This window comes from Fukomys damarensis, unplaced genomic scaffold, assembly GCF_012274545.1.
Source record: "Fukomys damarensis isolate Sample0158 unplaced genomic scaffold, DMR_v1.0_HiC HiC_scaffold_19, whole genome shotgun sequence".
Taxonomy (NCBI): Eukaryota; Metazoa; Chordata; class Mammalia; order Rodentia; family Bathyergidae; genus Fukomys; species Fukomys damarensis.
The window spans coordinates 67218070-67234650 of NW_022900931.1; the positions used below are offsets into that span (position 1 = coordinate 67218070).

General features: G+C 55.4%; 1 protein-coding gene across 1 annotated transcript in view; it reads right to left on the minus strand.

Annotated features, from left to right (window-relative positions):
* Window positions 1–3144, minus strand: part of Cdc42ep5 (CDC42 effector protein 5) — a 3278-nt gene extending 134 nt beyond the window's left edge. Inside the window, exons 1-2 of the mRNA XM_033766042.1 lie at window positions 3057–3144; window positions 110–338 (exon numbers count right to left, since the gene is read on the minus strand). Of these exons, the coding sequence (XP_033621933.1) occupies window positions 110–315 (206 nt within the window). The 5' untranslated portion in view covers window positions 316–338; window positions 3057–3144. The remainder of the gene's footprint in view (window positions 1–109; window positions 339–3056) is intronic.
* Between the last annotated feature and the right edge of the window lie 13437 nt (window positions 3145–16581).

Consider the following 16581-nt stretch of genomic DNA (forward strand, 5'->3'; position numbering starts at 1 on the left):
GTGCAGTGTGCAGTGTGTGCCGGAAGTCGCCGAGCGGCGCCGAGATGGACAGCGCGCCGCTCCTTGGGCCGCGTTTCTTGGGCTGTGCTGGGCCTGGCTGCTTCGGCACCGGCATCTGGGGGTAGGGGTCAGTTCAAGCTGCGGGGGTGGGGAAACGGACGCTTGGTCACGGCTGCTGGCCTCAAATCTCAGTTGTTGACCTGGGCCGTGCAGTGTGTGCCGGAAGTCGCCGAGCGGCGCCGAGATGGACAGCGCGCCGCTCCTTGGGCCGCGTTTCTTGGGCTGTGCTGGGCCTGGCTGCTTCGGCACCGGCATCTGGGGGTAGGGGTCAGTTCAAGCTGCGGGGGTGGGGAAACGGACGCTTGGTCACGGCTGCTGGCCTCAAATCTCAGTTGTTGACCTGGGCCTGCCTGACTCTCATGCCCTCTGCGCCATCCCGAGAGCCCTGAGCCTGCAGGCCTGGCAACAAGAAAATTCCTCCACAAACCTTAGGGGATTCCCCACCTGTCCGAGGAAACTCCGGTGGGAGATTCCTGGAGCCCACAGTAACGGCGGCGACTTTGTCCCTTAGGCAGCACAGGGACAGCGCCTCCGTGTCACAGGTCCTAGCGGGCCAGCTTGGCGTGGTACGTAACCTAACAGTACAACTTCTCCTATTTTGTAAAACATTAATAACAGTTCCCCTACACTAAAAGAAAGGCAAGTATGGTACCCAGGCGAAACTGGAAGTTTTGTGTTGCAAACTAAGTGTCAATTGCTGCCCTGGACGGGATGATAAATACAAATGCTCTGCCACGTTTTGGGCTCGGGGTTTTCTCTGGAGCTTCTGGGTGGAGCTCATGACAGCTGTCACCACGGTCCTGATGAGAACATTCCACCTCAAAAGTAGCTCGCCCTCTGCGTGCTAGGTGAGTTGGGATCAGTCCATCTGTTTTCCACTGCAGAGTGGATAACATAACACCACCTCCCTTATAGAACACATAGAACAGTTCAACACAGGAAACGAACGGTGTAGCCAGCTGCGGAGGGGTGGGAGGAAGACGAGCGGCCAGCTCTGTCTGTCCTTCCTTCCTTCCGGTCACTGGCTCCCTGGGAAGTGTCAGGGTCGGCAGGAGTTTAGGTGGTGTGCTCTGAGGACTGGCCCACCCCCCCGCTCTGGGAAAACCAACCTTTTTTTTTGGTACCAGGGATCAAACTCGGGTCCTTATGCTTGCGAGGCAGGCGGTGGAACCACTGAGCTAAACCCCCAGCCCTCTACTCTGGTTTTAATTGTGGAACTTGGTTCACTCAAGAATCTTGGTTCAGTTTAAAGTCGGAAGACCCTCCAGACGCCAGCAGGGCCCTACCCTCAGCGCTTGCCCGACCTGCGGTGGCCCACAGGAGAAGGGCAGTGTACGGAGAGCCAGGTCTGGGTGGCTGTGCCCGTGCTGCTTAACTTGGGGCCATCTACTCAGCCTTCCTGACCTCCTTTCTGACTGCCTCTGGAAAACAGCGACGCTAACACATTTCGGAGTCTGTTTGGCAAGAATTGGGGCGATGCAAGCACAGTGTTCAGAAAGCAGAGGCTGAATGGAGGCCTGGGCTCCAGCCAGCACTCGAGGGTCCTCCCCGCCGTGCCTCTTGGTGTCCCCTTTCTGACACTCAGGGCTGCCGCCTCTTCTGGCCCTGCCCTTCCTTGATCCCTACTTCTGCCCTGGCGTTGCAGATAGGCCACTGTCACCGCTGGTTCTGACATCACCCGTCCCCCGCACACATTCTGCCCCTCCCTCCCTGTGGGGCCCTGAGCAGCTTCCTCAGGCTTGGCCAACCTTTGGCCAACCCGACCCTCATCTGCACCTCTGAACCAGGAGAGTCAGAACTATTGCTCAGAAGTGGGGGGCGGGGCACGACCCAGGATGGAGTCTGAAGTCCAAGGACAATTCTGTGTTGCTCACAGCCACTCCTAGGACAGAGGGTGAGCAGCCACACTGAAAAAATGACATTTGGTTTTGACACAAAGGCCCGGAAGCCAGGCCTGGTGGTGCATGCCTGTGATCCCAAAACTCTGGAGGCTAAGGCAGGAGGATCTCCATGAGTTCAAGCCCAGCCTGGACTGCCTAGTGAGACCTTGTCTCAAAAAAAAAAAAAAAAAAAAGAAAGGAAAAAAAAAAGACAAGACAAGACCAGGGATTTCCTAGCACCCTAAATTGTCTTTCTTTCCCATTGCAGATGAGAAAATATGAGTAAAACAGAGCTTCCAAATGCAGCCCCTCTCCTGGCCAGCTCTGATACGTCTGGGCCAATCGCTCCCTGCTGCCCAGGGTGTCCCCGGGGATCCAGGCTTGCATCTCCCTCCACCAGGCTTGCTGGGCTTCTCACAGTGAGGTCACTCTTGGAAAAAGCTCATCACCAGCCAGCCTTGGACAGAGGGGCTGCTGTTCTGGGCCAACACAAAAGCTTGGGAGATGAGCTCCATCCGGAGACCAGCCTGGCCCCTGCCCGGCCCACCCTCCCTTTCCTGCCTGGGCAGGGCCGGCTCCAGCCGCAGGGCTAGGGGCACAGCTGTGTCCGCGGCCTGGCTAGGGCGGAAATACTGGACGCTGCAGACCGGCCCGACCGGTCCTGAGACCCCGGAGAGGGGCGAGGCTGAGCACCAAAGCTCTTCCCAGGCCACGTGGCTGGCCCTGCTTCACAGCCAGCTTCTAGTCCCTGACCCCCGTCCCTCCGGCGGGATCCGGGACCCCTGCCCACTGCCGCCCCTCACCTTGCGCCTCTCAGAGCACGGGGCGAGGCACTGAGTCTTCCTCGAGCTGGGGATCGAAGCCCACCTTCGCCTGCCAGCTAGCCCGCCGCTCACCCTTCCTCCTTCCTCCTGGCTGCGGATCTCACCTGGCAATGAGGTGTCAAGTCGCACGGGGTGGGGGTGGAGGCAGGGGCCCAGGTGTCCACCCTCAGGGCCACCGCCTCAGACCACCTCCTGCCTCTCGGTTCCCAGGAGCCTAGCTCCAGCCTCCTTAGGACCTGGGGTCCCAGCCCAGCCTCCTCCCTCAGAACCACCCACTACAGACCCTTCCTACCTGCACCCAGGAGAGTCAGCCCCTCTCAGGGGCCATGGTGGGAGCCCAATCCCGCTCCATTTGTTGTCCAGCCGCGGGCCCCTCCCAGGCCTCCTTATCCCCCAAACATTTGCGTTTGGGGCCTGAAGGACTAGAAAGCAGTGGTGGAAAAGCTGAGGCTCCCCTTGCTGACTGGCCGGACAGGGTGTGCAGAGTGGAGGGGGTGGAGGAGGGTTGGGGCGAACCCCCTGCCCGGCCCCTCCCCTGCCCAGCTTGGTATTTCCTGAGACTGGGGAAGTGGGGCGGTGTAGAAGCGTAATTTCTTCCAGATTGCAGCAGCTGCTGGGGGAGTGTAGCGGGGGGAGAGAGACAGATCCAGAGAGACGGAGACGGCAGAGCCCCCGCAGAAGGTATGGTTTTGTAGTGGGGGAGGCACAGTCTGGTCTCCCGTGAGGAGGGCCCCACTTAGTGTCTCCCCAGCCACCTATCCGTAGAAGTCGTAGGTCACCAACCACCTGTGCTGTGGTGGACACTCAGTGAGATTGCGGTGTCAGTCAGATCCCTCCCGGTTCTGAGGAGGCAGGGCCGGAACCTGGAGGAGCAGAGCCTGCAGGTTCAGGGTGGGGAGCGGGTCCTGGCCCTGGGGTGGCTGGGGCTGTGAGGCTGGAGGGGAGTAGGACGTGCCCTGCATGGTGTGGAAGAGGAGGGGGTGCTTCCAGGGCCTCGGGAGGAGGGGGACAGGGCTGAGGAGGGAGGCGGGAAGTCGGGTGGAGCGCAGGGCCCAGGCCAGGCTGGGATTTGCTGGACGGAGGCTGTGGGGGACCACAGCAGGACCGAGTGCGGGGCAGGGCCCGAATGCATGTGGGATGGGCCAAGGGGGCGGAGTGGTCACCAAAAAAACAGTAATAGAGTAAGTAATATGTATACCTAAATTAAAGGTTTTTATCAAACATTTTATTGGTATAAAATTCACTAGTGGAGTTTTGTTTTTCTGAGAGGGTCTAGCAATGACCTCAGACTCTTGGTGATCCTCCTGCCTCAGCCTCCTTGTAAACATCGACAGCTGAGTGGCAGGAGGTGGAGCCCGTTATTATGCAGTCACTGCCTCTGTCTGGTTCTAAGACATTTCGTTACTGTGGAAGGATGCACACAGCACAGTCAGGCTGCATTCACTCCGTTCCAGCCACAGGGAGCCGGAGCTCTTGTGCGGGTCCTGTGGATTCCACCTGTTTTGGATGCTGAATACAAATGGGCTCCTGCGTTGCGCGGCCTTGGGCGTCCCCTGCTTTGGCGAGCGTGTCTTCCAGGCTCCTGCACATTATTAACGTGTGACGCCCATGGGGCTGGGATGTAGCTCAGCGGTAGAGCACTTGTCTGCCACACGTGCGGCTAAGTTTGATCCCAGCACTACCAAAGCCAACAAGAACCAAACATACCAAGGATCATTTCAAGGATGAGAGCTGCATGCTGCGGGGCCAGGAAGGCCAAGCTGGAACTGAGGCAGGGCCTGCTGCTACGGATGGAAAGCAAGATTTCTGCCCAGGGGACACTCTGGGGCTCCAGGGCGTCTCCAGGGCTGGGTGTGAGCCCCCACAATAACAAGGCCACTCCTTCACTTGGAGCCGCACAGCAGAGTGGACTGGAGTTGCTGACGCGTCTCCAAGGATGCAGCCATTGCAGCACCCAGACCCGTGTCCGTCAGGAGAGCTGGAGTGGAGAGGGCAGCCGGGGGACGGAGAGAGGACCCCCGCCCTGTGTGAGGGGCGCAGCCCGGCTGCCCCCGCAGAAGGCTCAGCGGCATTCTGCCTGCCGCAGTGGCCCTCGGCCGTGCTGGCGGGGCTGTTGGGAGCTGGATGTGGGCTGTGTGGGGCCGCCCGGAAAGCTTGCCTGTCAAGCACTTTGGGTTTTTCATTGTTCTGAAGGCGGTGGGCCTCGCTGTGGTTTAGATGTAAAATGGCCCCAAAGCCTCCCGTGTTGGAAGGTGACCGGAGTGGAGCTGACTTGCTGTTTGGAGGTGGGATCTGGTGGGAGAAGGGCGGGACCCGGAAGGGTGTGGCTCCTTCCCAGCTCCTCCCTGACTCTCTATGGTCCCAGACCGCCATGAGGTGAGCGGCTTTCCTCCGCCAGGCCCTCCCACCACGTCTGCTGCCTTGGCGCCGACTGCGGACCACAAATGCAAGCCAAAATAAACTCGCCTCCTCTAAGTTTCAGGGCCTTCATATTTTGTCCGCGTGACCAGGAAAGCGACTAAGACAGGGCCTCGTTTCATCTCGTTTGCCTGGGACCCACAGATTATCTGGCCAGGTCTGCGTGGAAGCATGAGAGGCTGGAGCTGGGCCGGAGGGTCCGGGAGGGGCACCGTCCGAGAGTGAAGAGGAGGTCGCCGAACTCTGAGCAAGGCCCTGGCAGCAGCCGGAGAAAGGGGAGAAAGGTGCGTCCCAGATGCCTGGAGGGGAAGCCGGGTCCTCTTCCTCGGGTCTCAAGCTGCGGGGCACAACAGAAGGCCTCTGGAATTCGTAAAACCCAGAGGCTCCTGCAGCTGGGCAGGCAGAATGCAGGCGGGGTGCAGAGGAGAGGAAGCGCAGCGAGGGCCGATGGGGCAGGGAGCCTCCCAGGAGGGAAGGGAGGACAGATGGGTGTCTGCAAGATGACCCCACGGGGAAGGCTTTTTTTGGTACTGGGGATCGAACTCCGGACTTGTGCTTGTAAGGGGTGGTGGAATCAGTGAGCTAAATCCGCGCCACTGGAGAGCTTTTATTCCTTTGGTTGGTTTGGATACATTTGCTGCTATTTTTGTTTCTTTTTTATTTTTATTTTTGTTTTTGGTACCGGGGATCGAACTCCGGACCTTGCACTTGCAGGGCTGGCGGCAGAACCACTGAGCTAAATCCCCGGCCCCTCTTTTTTTTAAAAAGTAATTTTTAGTGGCACAGAAGATACTTGAACACGTCCCGCCCTCTGTGGGAGGAGACAGGAGGAAAGCCGAGAGAGTGGCTGAAGCAAGCCCTCCCCGCGGTGGTCGCTGGGGAGCCGCAGCTCGAACACTCCGCGTGGGCCCTCTCCCCCACCGTCACCGGATCGGTGACCGAAGAGACTGCGGCTCTTCCCCAAAGTCAAAGCAACCTTTACAAGTCAACATTTTGAGTTGATTCTGGACATCCAGGCAGCATAGCAGCACAGCTAAAGACCCTGGTGAAAGAGGACTTCCAGAGCTGCTGCTGAAATCGACAAGAACACTGGTGACTCATGGCAATGTGCCTTTTACTTTTTAAAAAATTTAAACCTTCAGCGTATTCTTCAATCACATCTTATACGTAACAATAGCAGCTAACTTTTGTTGAGGGCTGAAGCCTTCCGGGAATGTGATAGGACGATGGCAAGGGCCGGGAATTGCTATTACTGGCCTCGTTTTGCATCTGTGTAAACTGAGGCATAGAAAATTCTTTTCAACTGAGGTAAAGCCCACTCATCTGTGCGGTGGGATTTGCATCTGGCAGCAGAGACCAAGGGGAGGGTGTGGGCTACACAGTGAGAGCACCTGGAGCCGGAAGACAGACCTGTCTGCAGTTTTCTGGACGGGCAGGGTTGTTCTTTTACCCACCTGCCCTCTCTGACGTCCTGTGTCGGTTAAGCAATTCAACTGTGGCCAGGGGCCAGGTGTGTTGGCCTGTAATCCTAGCACTCAGGTAGCTGGGGCAGGAAGATCTTGAGTTTGAGGCCAGCCTGGGTGACATAGAAAGTCCCTGTCCAAAGGGGAGGAAGGCAGTGGGGCTGAGAAACTGAAATTTTAATTGTAATTTATTCCAGCTGGAACTGTAGCTGGTGTTCATTGGCTCCGAAAGGAGAAGAGATTGTGCAGGAATCTGCACCAGGGCTAGGGGAGGCTGCTCTGCAGGACCCCGAGTGCAGTGGCTCTCTGTGCTCCGGGAAGGCCCCCACTCTGGGTCGGCTGGAGCACAGGCAGCCCCAGGACCACAGCTGATTCTGGAAGAGCCCTACATGGCCTTTTGTGGCTCTCAGGCCAGCCTGTGACACCAGGGCTGATAGCTCGCCCCCCACACCAGCAGGTGAGGGAACAGGCAGCAGCAGGGCCTGTGCCGAGTCCAGAGTCTGGGGCAGGAATGCAAGCATCTCTCTGGGGATGCGTCCTCCTACAGCAGCTGAAGTCATCACCAGAGGCCGAGTTAGACATTGATGCCCAATAGGACAGGGACTGGGCTCTCAAGGGAGGCTGCACACAAATAAAGACCTCAGAATGGGCTGGAGGTGCAGCAGAAGGCGGCTGGGCCCCGAGACGAAGATGCCCCAGCCAGGTCTGCAGCCTTCCTGAGGGACGAGCAGGAACTTGGAGTGATTGGCACCAACTGGTCAGGAAGCCCAGATGGACACGCGCCGCCCAGGTGGGTGACCACAGCGTGGGCCCCGTCCCACCCAGAATGCTTTGTTCTTTCTGCGTACCTTGCTGTGAGACCCGCTTCCTGACTGGGTCGGCGGTACCAAAGCAGCTGTACTTGTAATCCCGTGGGTGTGGCGGTTGGACCCACGCTGTGGCTCTGCTGTGTAAATCACTCCTGCCTATGGGCCTCGGTGGCCGCGCAGGGCCCTTCTGTCTCGGGAGCCATCTCCTGTACACCTTTCCTACGCTTACCTTCCACTGTCTCTAGGAATTCGTTCTTTGATTTGGGGGGACAAGAACTTGGTGCATCTGATATCCAGCAGATTGGGATTATATTCCTCCTGCATCGAAGTGACCTGAGGCTGGGGTTAGGGTTTCCCATAAACAAGAGGACTTTGAAAGAGCCCCACCTAGATCCAGAAGAGGAAGAGAAAAAATGAGGAGGGAGGGGAGGGGGTAAAGTTCACCTCGGTGGAAGGAGACCCAGGAGTGGACAAGCCAGTCACTGGCATTGCCCCTGAGTGCCCTGTGAAGGGTTGTCCTCTTCCTTATTCCTGCTGGGCCACCTCGCAGGGCTGCCCCCACCCCATCCCACCAGGAAGATTCGGGGCTGGGGCCCCAGCAGGTTCTGCAGAGAAAGGCTATCAACTGGGAAGGCTGGGGAGGCCGGAAGGGCCGAGAAGTGGCCGCTGCGTGCCCTGACTGCCGACGGTGACTTGTGTCCCAGAGGGTACTGGGGATTCACTTCTGAGGGTCACCCCTGACTGCACATGCCTGTGGGGGCTTGGGCAAATCCACACGTGGGTTAGGTGAATTTGGAGTCCCAGCTCCCCTGACCTTTGCCTGTGGTACCCAGCAAGTCACTGTAATCTGAGCCCGCCATTACTCGTGTGAAATGGGGACGAGATGCCAACTTCCTCAGTTAGATACTTTCTGTGAGTGGTCCCTACAGCATTTGTCCTTTTGTGACTGACTCATTTCACTTAGCTTAATCCCCTCCAAGTGCATCCATATTGCAGGGTACAACAGAATTTTCTTCCTCTTAAAGGCTGAGCAATACTCCAAGAACTTCTATATCACAGTCTTTGTCCATTCCTGAGGAGAATGTGGACATTTGGGGTGCTGCCACCTTCTGGCGATTCTGAATATTGCTGCAATAAGCATCAGCGTTTAAATCGCTTTCAATTCTCTTGCGTTTTTACTCAGAAATGGTATAGTTTGAATGCGCAGTAATTCAATTTTGAAATTTTGAGAAAGTTTCATACTGTTCTTCATGACATAAAGGGTTCAGACAGAAAATCATATGAAGAGATCAATAATTTAGGGCTGCATGAAAATGGTATTAATTTTGAGCAAGTCAGAAAGTAGGAAATAATGATCATAAGAGCCAACAATAATATAAGTTCACACAATGTAAGTGCAAACTTGTCCTAAAAAACTACTAAAGTTTACGAAACACTGGCACAATGGAAAGGAAAACAGATATTCACAGGAGCAAAAAGAAGCGAGCGTCAGCCTGTGCCGGTGGTTGGGTGCATGTAGCTGTGGTAGAGCACTTTCCTAGAAAGTCTGAGGGCCTCAGTGCAATCCATAGCAACTCAGCTAAAACGAAATGAAAACATTGCCAATAAAGCAAAAGAACTGGTAAGAAGAAAGCTTATATAGTCAGAAATGTGTATGTTAAAAGCATCAAGGGTTTCAAATAAACAGCTTATCCATGGGCTCCAAGGAACTAGAAAAATGCAAACAAAGCAAGCTCACACTTGGGAGAGTCGAATTGCAATTACGATGGCACAGTGGCCTCCTCTCCTCCGGGAGGACCGGCCTGTCTCCCTGGCCTTCGCCCTAGGTTCCCTGCCGCCTCCTGCGCTGTGGGTGCTGCGGGCCTCTCTCCTCACGCCCTGCCCTCCCTCGCAGGCTGCCCCAGGGCCGCCAGGCGTCAGGACTGGCAGGGCCAGGCGGGGGCGCTGCAGCTGCTCTTCCCTGCTGTCACGCTTCCAAACTGACCACCTGCTCCGGTTTCTCCTGCCAGGGATGCGTGCGTGCAGCCTGCACACTCACGCTCACACTCCCACATGAGACAGGAGGCCATGGTGACAGGACCGGAGTGAATCTTCCGTGAACACTCGGGGAAGTGGCTCAGAGCGGGTCAGGGACGTTGCCCTCGGACCCCGGCGCCCACTGTGGACACGGGGAGCAGGAGCCACCGCTTCCAGCTTGCCGGGCCCTCACCACTTCCCCTCCCAGGCAGGAGGAGCCCCCTCTGCAGCGAGCTTCAGGGCCCTGCGCTCTGGAGCCCTCAGCCCGGGCTCTGGGCTTCGATGTGGATCATTCTCCATGAGGAAACTTTTCCCTCTTGCATCGTGACTGTGATGATCAGGACGTTTCAGACGCGCTGGGTGGAACATTTCTAAATGCCGAGGGCACACGGGGATGCGTACTAACTGCTGTAGTGGGCACACGGTGTCCACCCGACCTCGCTCGCCTGAACCACTGTGCACCTTGCTCTGAAGTAACCTGGGCTGCACCTCTGCGAGTCCCAGGCCCACAGACCCCGCAGGCCCCCGGTGAGGAGGCTGAGGCTCCGATGGCTGACGGCCTAGGCGGCACAGGCAGCGGTGACAACCAGGCCCTGAGGAGAGGTCAGCCCCGCCACGGCAGGAGACGGGGACCCAGGGAAACCGGCTGTCAGGGCGTGAGAACGGCTCAGACTGTGCTCCAGGCCATGGGGGTGGCGAAAGAACCGAAGGGGGCTGTGGAGCAGAGGACACCCCAGCTGGCCAGGAGGAGAGCCAGGCTTCCCGACTTGTCTTCCTGTGTCTACTCTGCTCCAACCCAGGACGCAGCTGCGGTGAGCGGCACAGTCAGGCTCGGGGCATCTGCTCTGCGTCACCTGCAGCAGGAACCGCGTCTTCCTGCAGCATCTCCAGGGCGGGAGCCGATGGCCACGGTGAGGACCCCCGTGCTGGGCCGTGGACGGGCTGAGGGAGGGGGGAGACCGCGGGGAGGCTCTGGAGGAAGGCCCGGCCCTGGGCACCCTCACTGGAAGGGGCAGCTCAGGAAGGCCCTGGGTCTGTTGGCTGCCGTGTCCTGGCCCTCAGGGCGATGAGGACAGATCAGACAGTCGGGGAACACAGTCAGGGGAGCACACGTCCATATGAAGGGACTGAAAGTCTGATGCCCGTCGCAGCTCTGCGGAACAAGAACTAGGGTGACACAGGGCAGCTCCCTGTCCTGTGGGAAAGCAGATGTGACAGCCCTGTGACAGGCAGGACCCAGCCTGCGAGCAGCCAACTGTGCTTCTGTCTTGTTGCACATGCAGGCCTCATCCGTCTGCTCAGCCCCGAGAGAGGATGGAGATGCCATGATCCAGCCTCAGGGCCCTGCTGTGCCTGGGTGAGACGGGAAGAGGGGAGGGGACACCCCGTTCTGGGAGGGCCCCACTCCACAGCCAGCCCTGCTCCATCAGGAGACCCAGGGCTCAGGAGGCCCCGGGAGGAGAGGACCTGCTCAGGCTCCGGGGCAAACCTCTCACGGGGAGCTCTCTTCCAGGGCTGAGTCTGGGCCCCAGGACCCGAGTGCAGGCCGGTGAGTGTGTCCCCAGCTGTCCCTGTCCCTCCTCCTCCCGGGGACAAGGGGCCACCGTGGGCAGTGGGGAGGGAGAACAGCAGGTGTGGGCCGGTGCTGGGGAGGTATGGAGGGTCCTGGGGCTGAGAGCTGGGGTGTGAGGGAGCAGGACGGGCCTGGGACCTGGCTGTGGTCTCCCAGATTCTGCTGTACTGAGCAGTGCTGGGTGAAGGAGGCTGTGCAAGTTCCGCTCTAGGGCGACGCTGTTGCCTCCTCCAGGAAGGCGCCTTGCGGGGCCTGGGACAGTGGCAGAGAGTTTCCTTTTCCCCGTCACCCCAGCATCTGTTATTGGTTGATTCTTTTTGGTACGGGGTCCAACTCGGGACCTTGTGCTTTCGAGGCAGGTGGCAGAAGCCCTGAGCTGAACGCCCCGCCCTTGGTGGACTTCTCCATGACAGCCATCGTCCTGGAAGGAGGTGGACCCTCAGTGTTATTTTTGATGTGCATTTATCTACGGCCAAAGATGCAGAACAGTTTTCCACATACTTATTCACCTTTTCTACTTGCTCTGTTGAAAAGTATCTGTTTATTTCAATTGCCTATTTTTATTGGATCTTTTGCTTTTTAGGGTGTAATATTTTTAGTTCTTTTTATATTTTAAATAATGTTTCTCTCTGAGGAATGGCTGGCAATTTTTCCTATTCTGTATACTGTCTCTGCACTTTGTTGCTTGATCCCTTTGTTATACAAATCTTTTTCATTTGATATAATCCCATTTCTTGATTCCTGGAGTTGTTTTTTTTCAACTGGGTTTTGATTCAAGAAGATCTAGAACCTGAGGCAGGTTCTGCCACCTGCCTCGTAAGTGCAAGGTCCTCAGTTCAATCCCCAGTACCAAACAAAACAAAACAAAACAAAAAACCACAGGAATTTTTAGGGCTGGGGATTTAGCTCAGTGGTTGCGCCACCTGCCTCACAAGGACAAGGACCCGAGTTCCAGCCCCGGTACCAAAAAGACAGAACAAAAAAGACAAAGAAGATCTGCCTGTGCCTAGACTCAAGTGTTTTGCCTATTTATTTCTTCTAGCAGACGCAATGTTTTTGTTTCCATATTTGGGTCTTGGATCCATTTTTATTTTATTTTAGTACATAAAGTCAGACAGGATGAGAGATTTGGGTCTATGTTTGTTCTTCTACATGTGGATAAGATGTTTTCTCAACATCAGTTGTCAGAGGCCAATTTTCACAGCACCATTTTCTTTTCTTTTTCCAAATAAGGCCATATTTACAGGTTCTCAGTGCACCTATTTTGAGGGTAAAGCAGGGAGAGCACCATTCATTAAAGAAGCTATTTTGCTAAGCATGGTAGTGCACACCTATGATCCCAATACTAGGGAGGCTGAGGCAGGAGGATTGCCAAGAGTTTGAGGCCAACCCAGGCTATATAGTGAATTCAAGCCCAGCCTGGTGAGTGGGGTGGAGAGAGAGAGATCTTTCCTTCACTGTATGCTTTGGCTCCTTTGTCGAAGATAAGTAGCTGAATTGCTTGGAGTTGTTTCTCCATCCTCTGTTCTGTTCCATTGATCCCCACGTCTGTTTTGCGCTGGTACCATGCTGTTTTTATCACTGCAGCATTGCAGTATAACTTGATATCTGCGATTGTGATGCCTCCTGCTTTGCGCTAAGCAAACCTAAGGTTGTTTTTGCTGTTCTGAGTCTCTTCTGGATTCACATGAATTTTAGGACTGTTTTCTCTAACTGTGTGAGGAGTGATGGTGGTATTTTTTTCTCGGATTGCTTTCAATCTTTACCTCTGTTTTGGAAGTATGGTTGTCTTTATTGTAGTGCTTCTGCCTATGTAGGAATGGGGGATAGCTTTCTATTTTACTGGTGTCCTGTCCTTCTTTTGGGTTTTGCTCTTCTAACTCAATTAAATTTTGTGGAATTTCTTTCACTGAGCGTGAAAACTAAAATACCTAAAAGCTTGACACTCAGGAAAGACCAGCTGTTCTCACTATATCAAACACTTGAATGCTTTATTTTATCCTAAATAAATAATAAAATGCAATCACTTAAAAATGAAATACATCTCCCAGGTGTGGTGGCGCACGCCTGTAATCCCAGCCCTCAGTAGGTTGAGGCGGGAGGATCACTGTGAGTTCGAGACCAGCCTAGGCTACATAGTGAGTTCCAGGTCAGTCTCAACTACATAGTGAGACCCTGTCTCAAACCCATCCCCCAAAAAAAGAGAAAAAAGAGAAAAGAAAGAAACACATGTAATGGTTCAGAGATCTGCCTCATTCTGTCACCTCATCCCTCGTGAATGTACACACCAGCACTGTGGAGATGCAGAGGACTGTGATACTGACGATGCCCAAATCAGGGGGTGAAGAGTGAACCCCTCCACTGGCTGATTATGGAAGTGAGTCTGGCCGAAGCCTATGTGCTGAGGTCAGAGTAACTCACACCCAAATTCCATTCCCACAACTAAACCTTCAGACTAGAAGGACAGTGTTCTAAGTGCAATGATATATTTTGTCTATTCTGTGCCTAATTTGAGAATGCTTTGCCTTGTCCTTTAAAAGCCTTGTTTACATTAATTTCCATAGAAACCACCCGTCACTTTCACCCCAGATGATCGCCTGGGACTGTCCGGTGCCTTTGTCAGCTATACCGACAGTGGTCGTCCTGGCCCTCTTTCTCTCCTAGTCCGGTCTCTCAGGGTATTTCTTCTTCAGTCCTGCATCGCACACTGGGCAGCTGGGGACTAGAGATTTCCTGCAGGAGTCTCTGGCAATCAGTGACCAACATGGGGCCCACAGCCTGCTTTGGGCATAATCAGTACTACAGTCCTCTGCGTCTCCCCCTTCTCGGTTTGAAAACAGCAGCTGCATCAGGTCTGGCGATCTTGGCAGTCAGGTTCCAAACTAAATTGTACCAAACGTACCAAACTGAATCGAGGGGCAGGGGGCGCTCTTTGGAGGACCTCGAACCATGAGCTGCTCAGAGCAGCTGCTCAGAATAAAAAGGAAAAAGAGAAAGAAAGAAAAGAATCCATGATGCAGAGCATCTTGCATCGAGGTCAAGGACAAGCACGAAACCCCAGAAAAAGAAGAGGCAGGTGCTTCAGATGTGAGACAGTGGTAGAGGTAGTCAGCTGGGACGAAAGCATGGGGTGATCACTTTCGGACCAAGCCGGCCTGCAGTGTTGAAGCAAATGCTGCAAAAGATAGCTAACTGTAATTGTCATCTTTCACGAACAAGAACTTTAGAGACGGAACTCAAGAGGGAAGTCAAATATCATCCAGACAGCTCAACAGAGAAGGAACAAGGAAGGAGGTTACCTGGCCCCGCTTCCTCTCCTAGTTCCGTCCCTTGGTGTATTTTTCTCTCAGCCGCATCGCACACTGGGCAGGTGGGAACTAGAGACTCACTGCGGGGGTCTCGGCAGGGAAGTGATGCCAACAGGAAAACTTCATCCTGCTTCCCTGTGCTTAGAGGTCTGTCCCCTGGAGACCCCTTCCCTGGGCTTCTGATAAACTAGGGAGCGCAGAATCCTATGCTCACAGTTAACTCCTGGAGACCTCGCTCTAATATCTCCTGGCAGTGGCTTTGGAGGGACAACACCCACAGGAGGGCCCAACTCATGGGGAGACTGAGGGGCCCACGAGGTCCTGGGGAGAAGGTGACCAGCCCGGGCGTCAGGGACAAATCTCTCACGGGAGCTTTTTCTGTGGCTGCTTCTGGGCCCGTGACCCACAGACATGGTCAGAGATGTGTAAACTGGGGAGGATCAACCCGAAGAGTCTGTGTCCAGCCAACCAAGCACAGAGGACACGGTTTTGCTGCCTGGGAGGAGGCCCATACATGCTGAGAAAGCTCCACCCTCAGGGCCCAGGCACCAACGCCTAAAACCGGTGCTGAGGAGACAAAAGAACGTCCTCTGCAGTGAGCCTGTGTCCCAGCAGCAAGTGCAGCCCACAGCAGGGGCGGGGGTGAGGAAGGGACCAGCAGGGACCGGACCAAGCCAGTGGGGCTCTACCAGCTCTGCTTCCAGGGCCCCGCTGCACGCAGAGTGGGCCACGGTGCAATAGAGAGCACACGTGGGCCCAACCTGGTGACTCCCTCTCGCCACACGCTCTTCAGCCATTGCTGCAGCTGAAAGTCTGACTGTGAACAGCACAGGGCTCTGGATCTGTCCTTGACAGAGATCAGTCAGCCGGTGTTCACTTCAGCACAGGAACCACATCCCACCAGGAGGGGGCAGCAAATCCTCCTTCCTGAGGCTAAAGGCTGGGCAAGGATGGGCTGGACTGGACCCTTAGGACCACTCTCTGAGGACTCAGATTGCCTCGGGTTTGTTTACTTTGCTTTGCTTTTTGTTTGGTTTGGTTTTTCTGGTTTTTTGAGAGGGCCTCACTGTGTAGCCCAGGCTGGCCTTGAACTCCCGGCAATCCTGCCTCAGCTTTCTAAGTGCTGGGATTACAGGCATGTGCTACCACACCTAGCACGTCTCAGATTTTAAAACAGAATATCCAGGACCTGTTCTCCGGTCGCCGGACCCAGGTACCTGTGAAATCAGTGGGACACAGAAATCGAGACACATGACCTTCTGGGGTGACAGATACAGGGATAGGTATTCTGGTCAGGGGTTGCTGGTCTGATAAACATTGCATTGTTCTCTTAAAAATGGATGGAGTGAACAACTTAGAGATGGCACTGCCAGTCGGGCGCTCTCTTTGGGTGGGTGCTGTTTCCAGACACAAGTGGACCTAGGCACAGAAGTACACGGTTGTCGCCAGTTTTAGTAGTTCTCCCTCCTAAACCCACGCTGTGACTCGCTCTCCCTGTAGCGGGATTAAGAGGTGGGTCCTCCCAGAAATGGTTCACTGTGGAACTCTGGCCCCAGATGAGATTAGTGCAGAGGGGGAAGAGGCGAGGGCTCCTCCTCCTCGCCCTGCCACCTTCGGCCACAGGAGCTGCCTTCTGCGTGCAGAGAGCATCGCCACGGCTTCCAGGCCAGCCCAAGCCACATCGCCACACCTTGTCCGAAGGCCATGGAGGAAGAGAGAGAGACGGGAATGCGCTCCGATCCTTGTGCCAAGAAACAAACTGCAGGGAAGGTGTAAGACCCAGAACTTGCATGCGTCTCCTTTTGCTAGTGGACTGGAATCCTGTTATTCTAGCAGTTACGTCATCAGTTGATGGGTGGTTTTAATGATTAAACTGTCACAGGCTCAATGCTAGAATTACCATCAAGGACGATAATTTGGATTTACACAGTCATAGACGTTAGGATCGCTGTAGACTAATAATGTCTATTTTGAACCGCACTGGGAGTTCATGTGGAAGGCGAGGGGTGAAGGGGTGAGGGAGACACCGGCTCCACAGAGTCCCCTTGGGACCAGCCAGAGAGGACAGGAGAAGTAGGACAGGAAGGAAATAGTAGACGAGGCTCCCGTCCTGCAGCAGGCGTCCTCAGGCTCCTGGCTCAGCCGAACCCACCCCAGTCACACCCAGGATTCCCAGTGTGGCGGCGCGTCCTTCAGCGCATTCATTTGGTCCGTGGTCCCCAGTGATTGC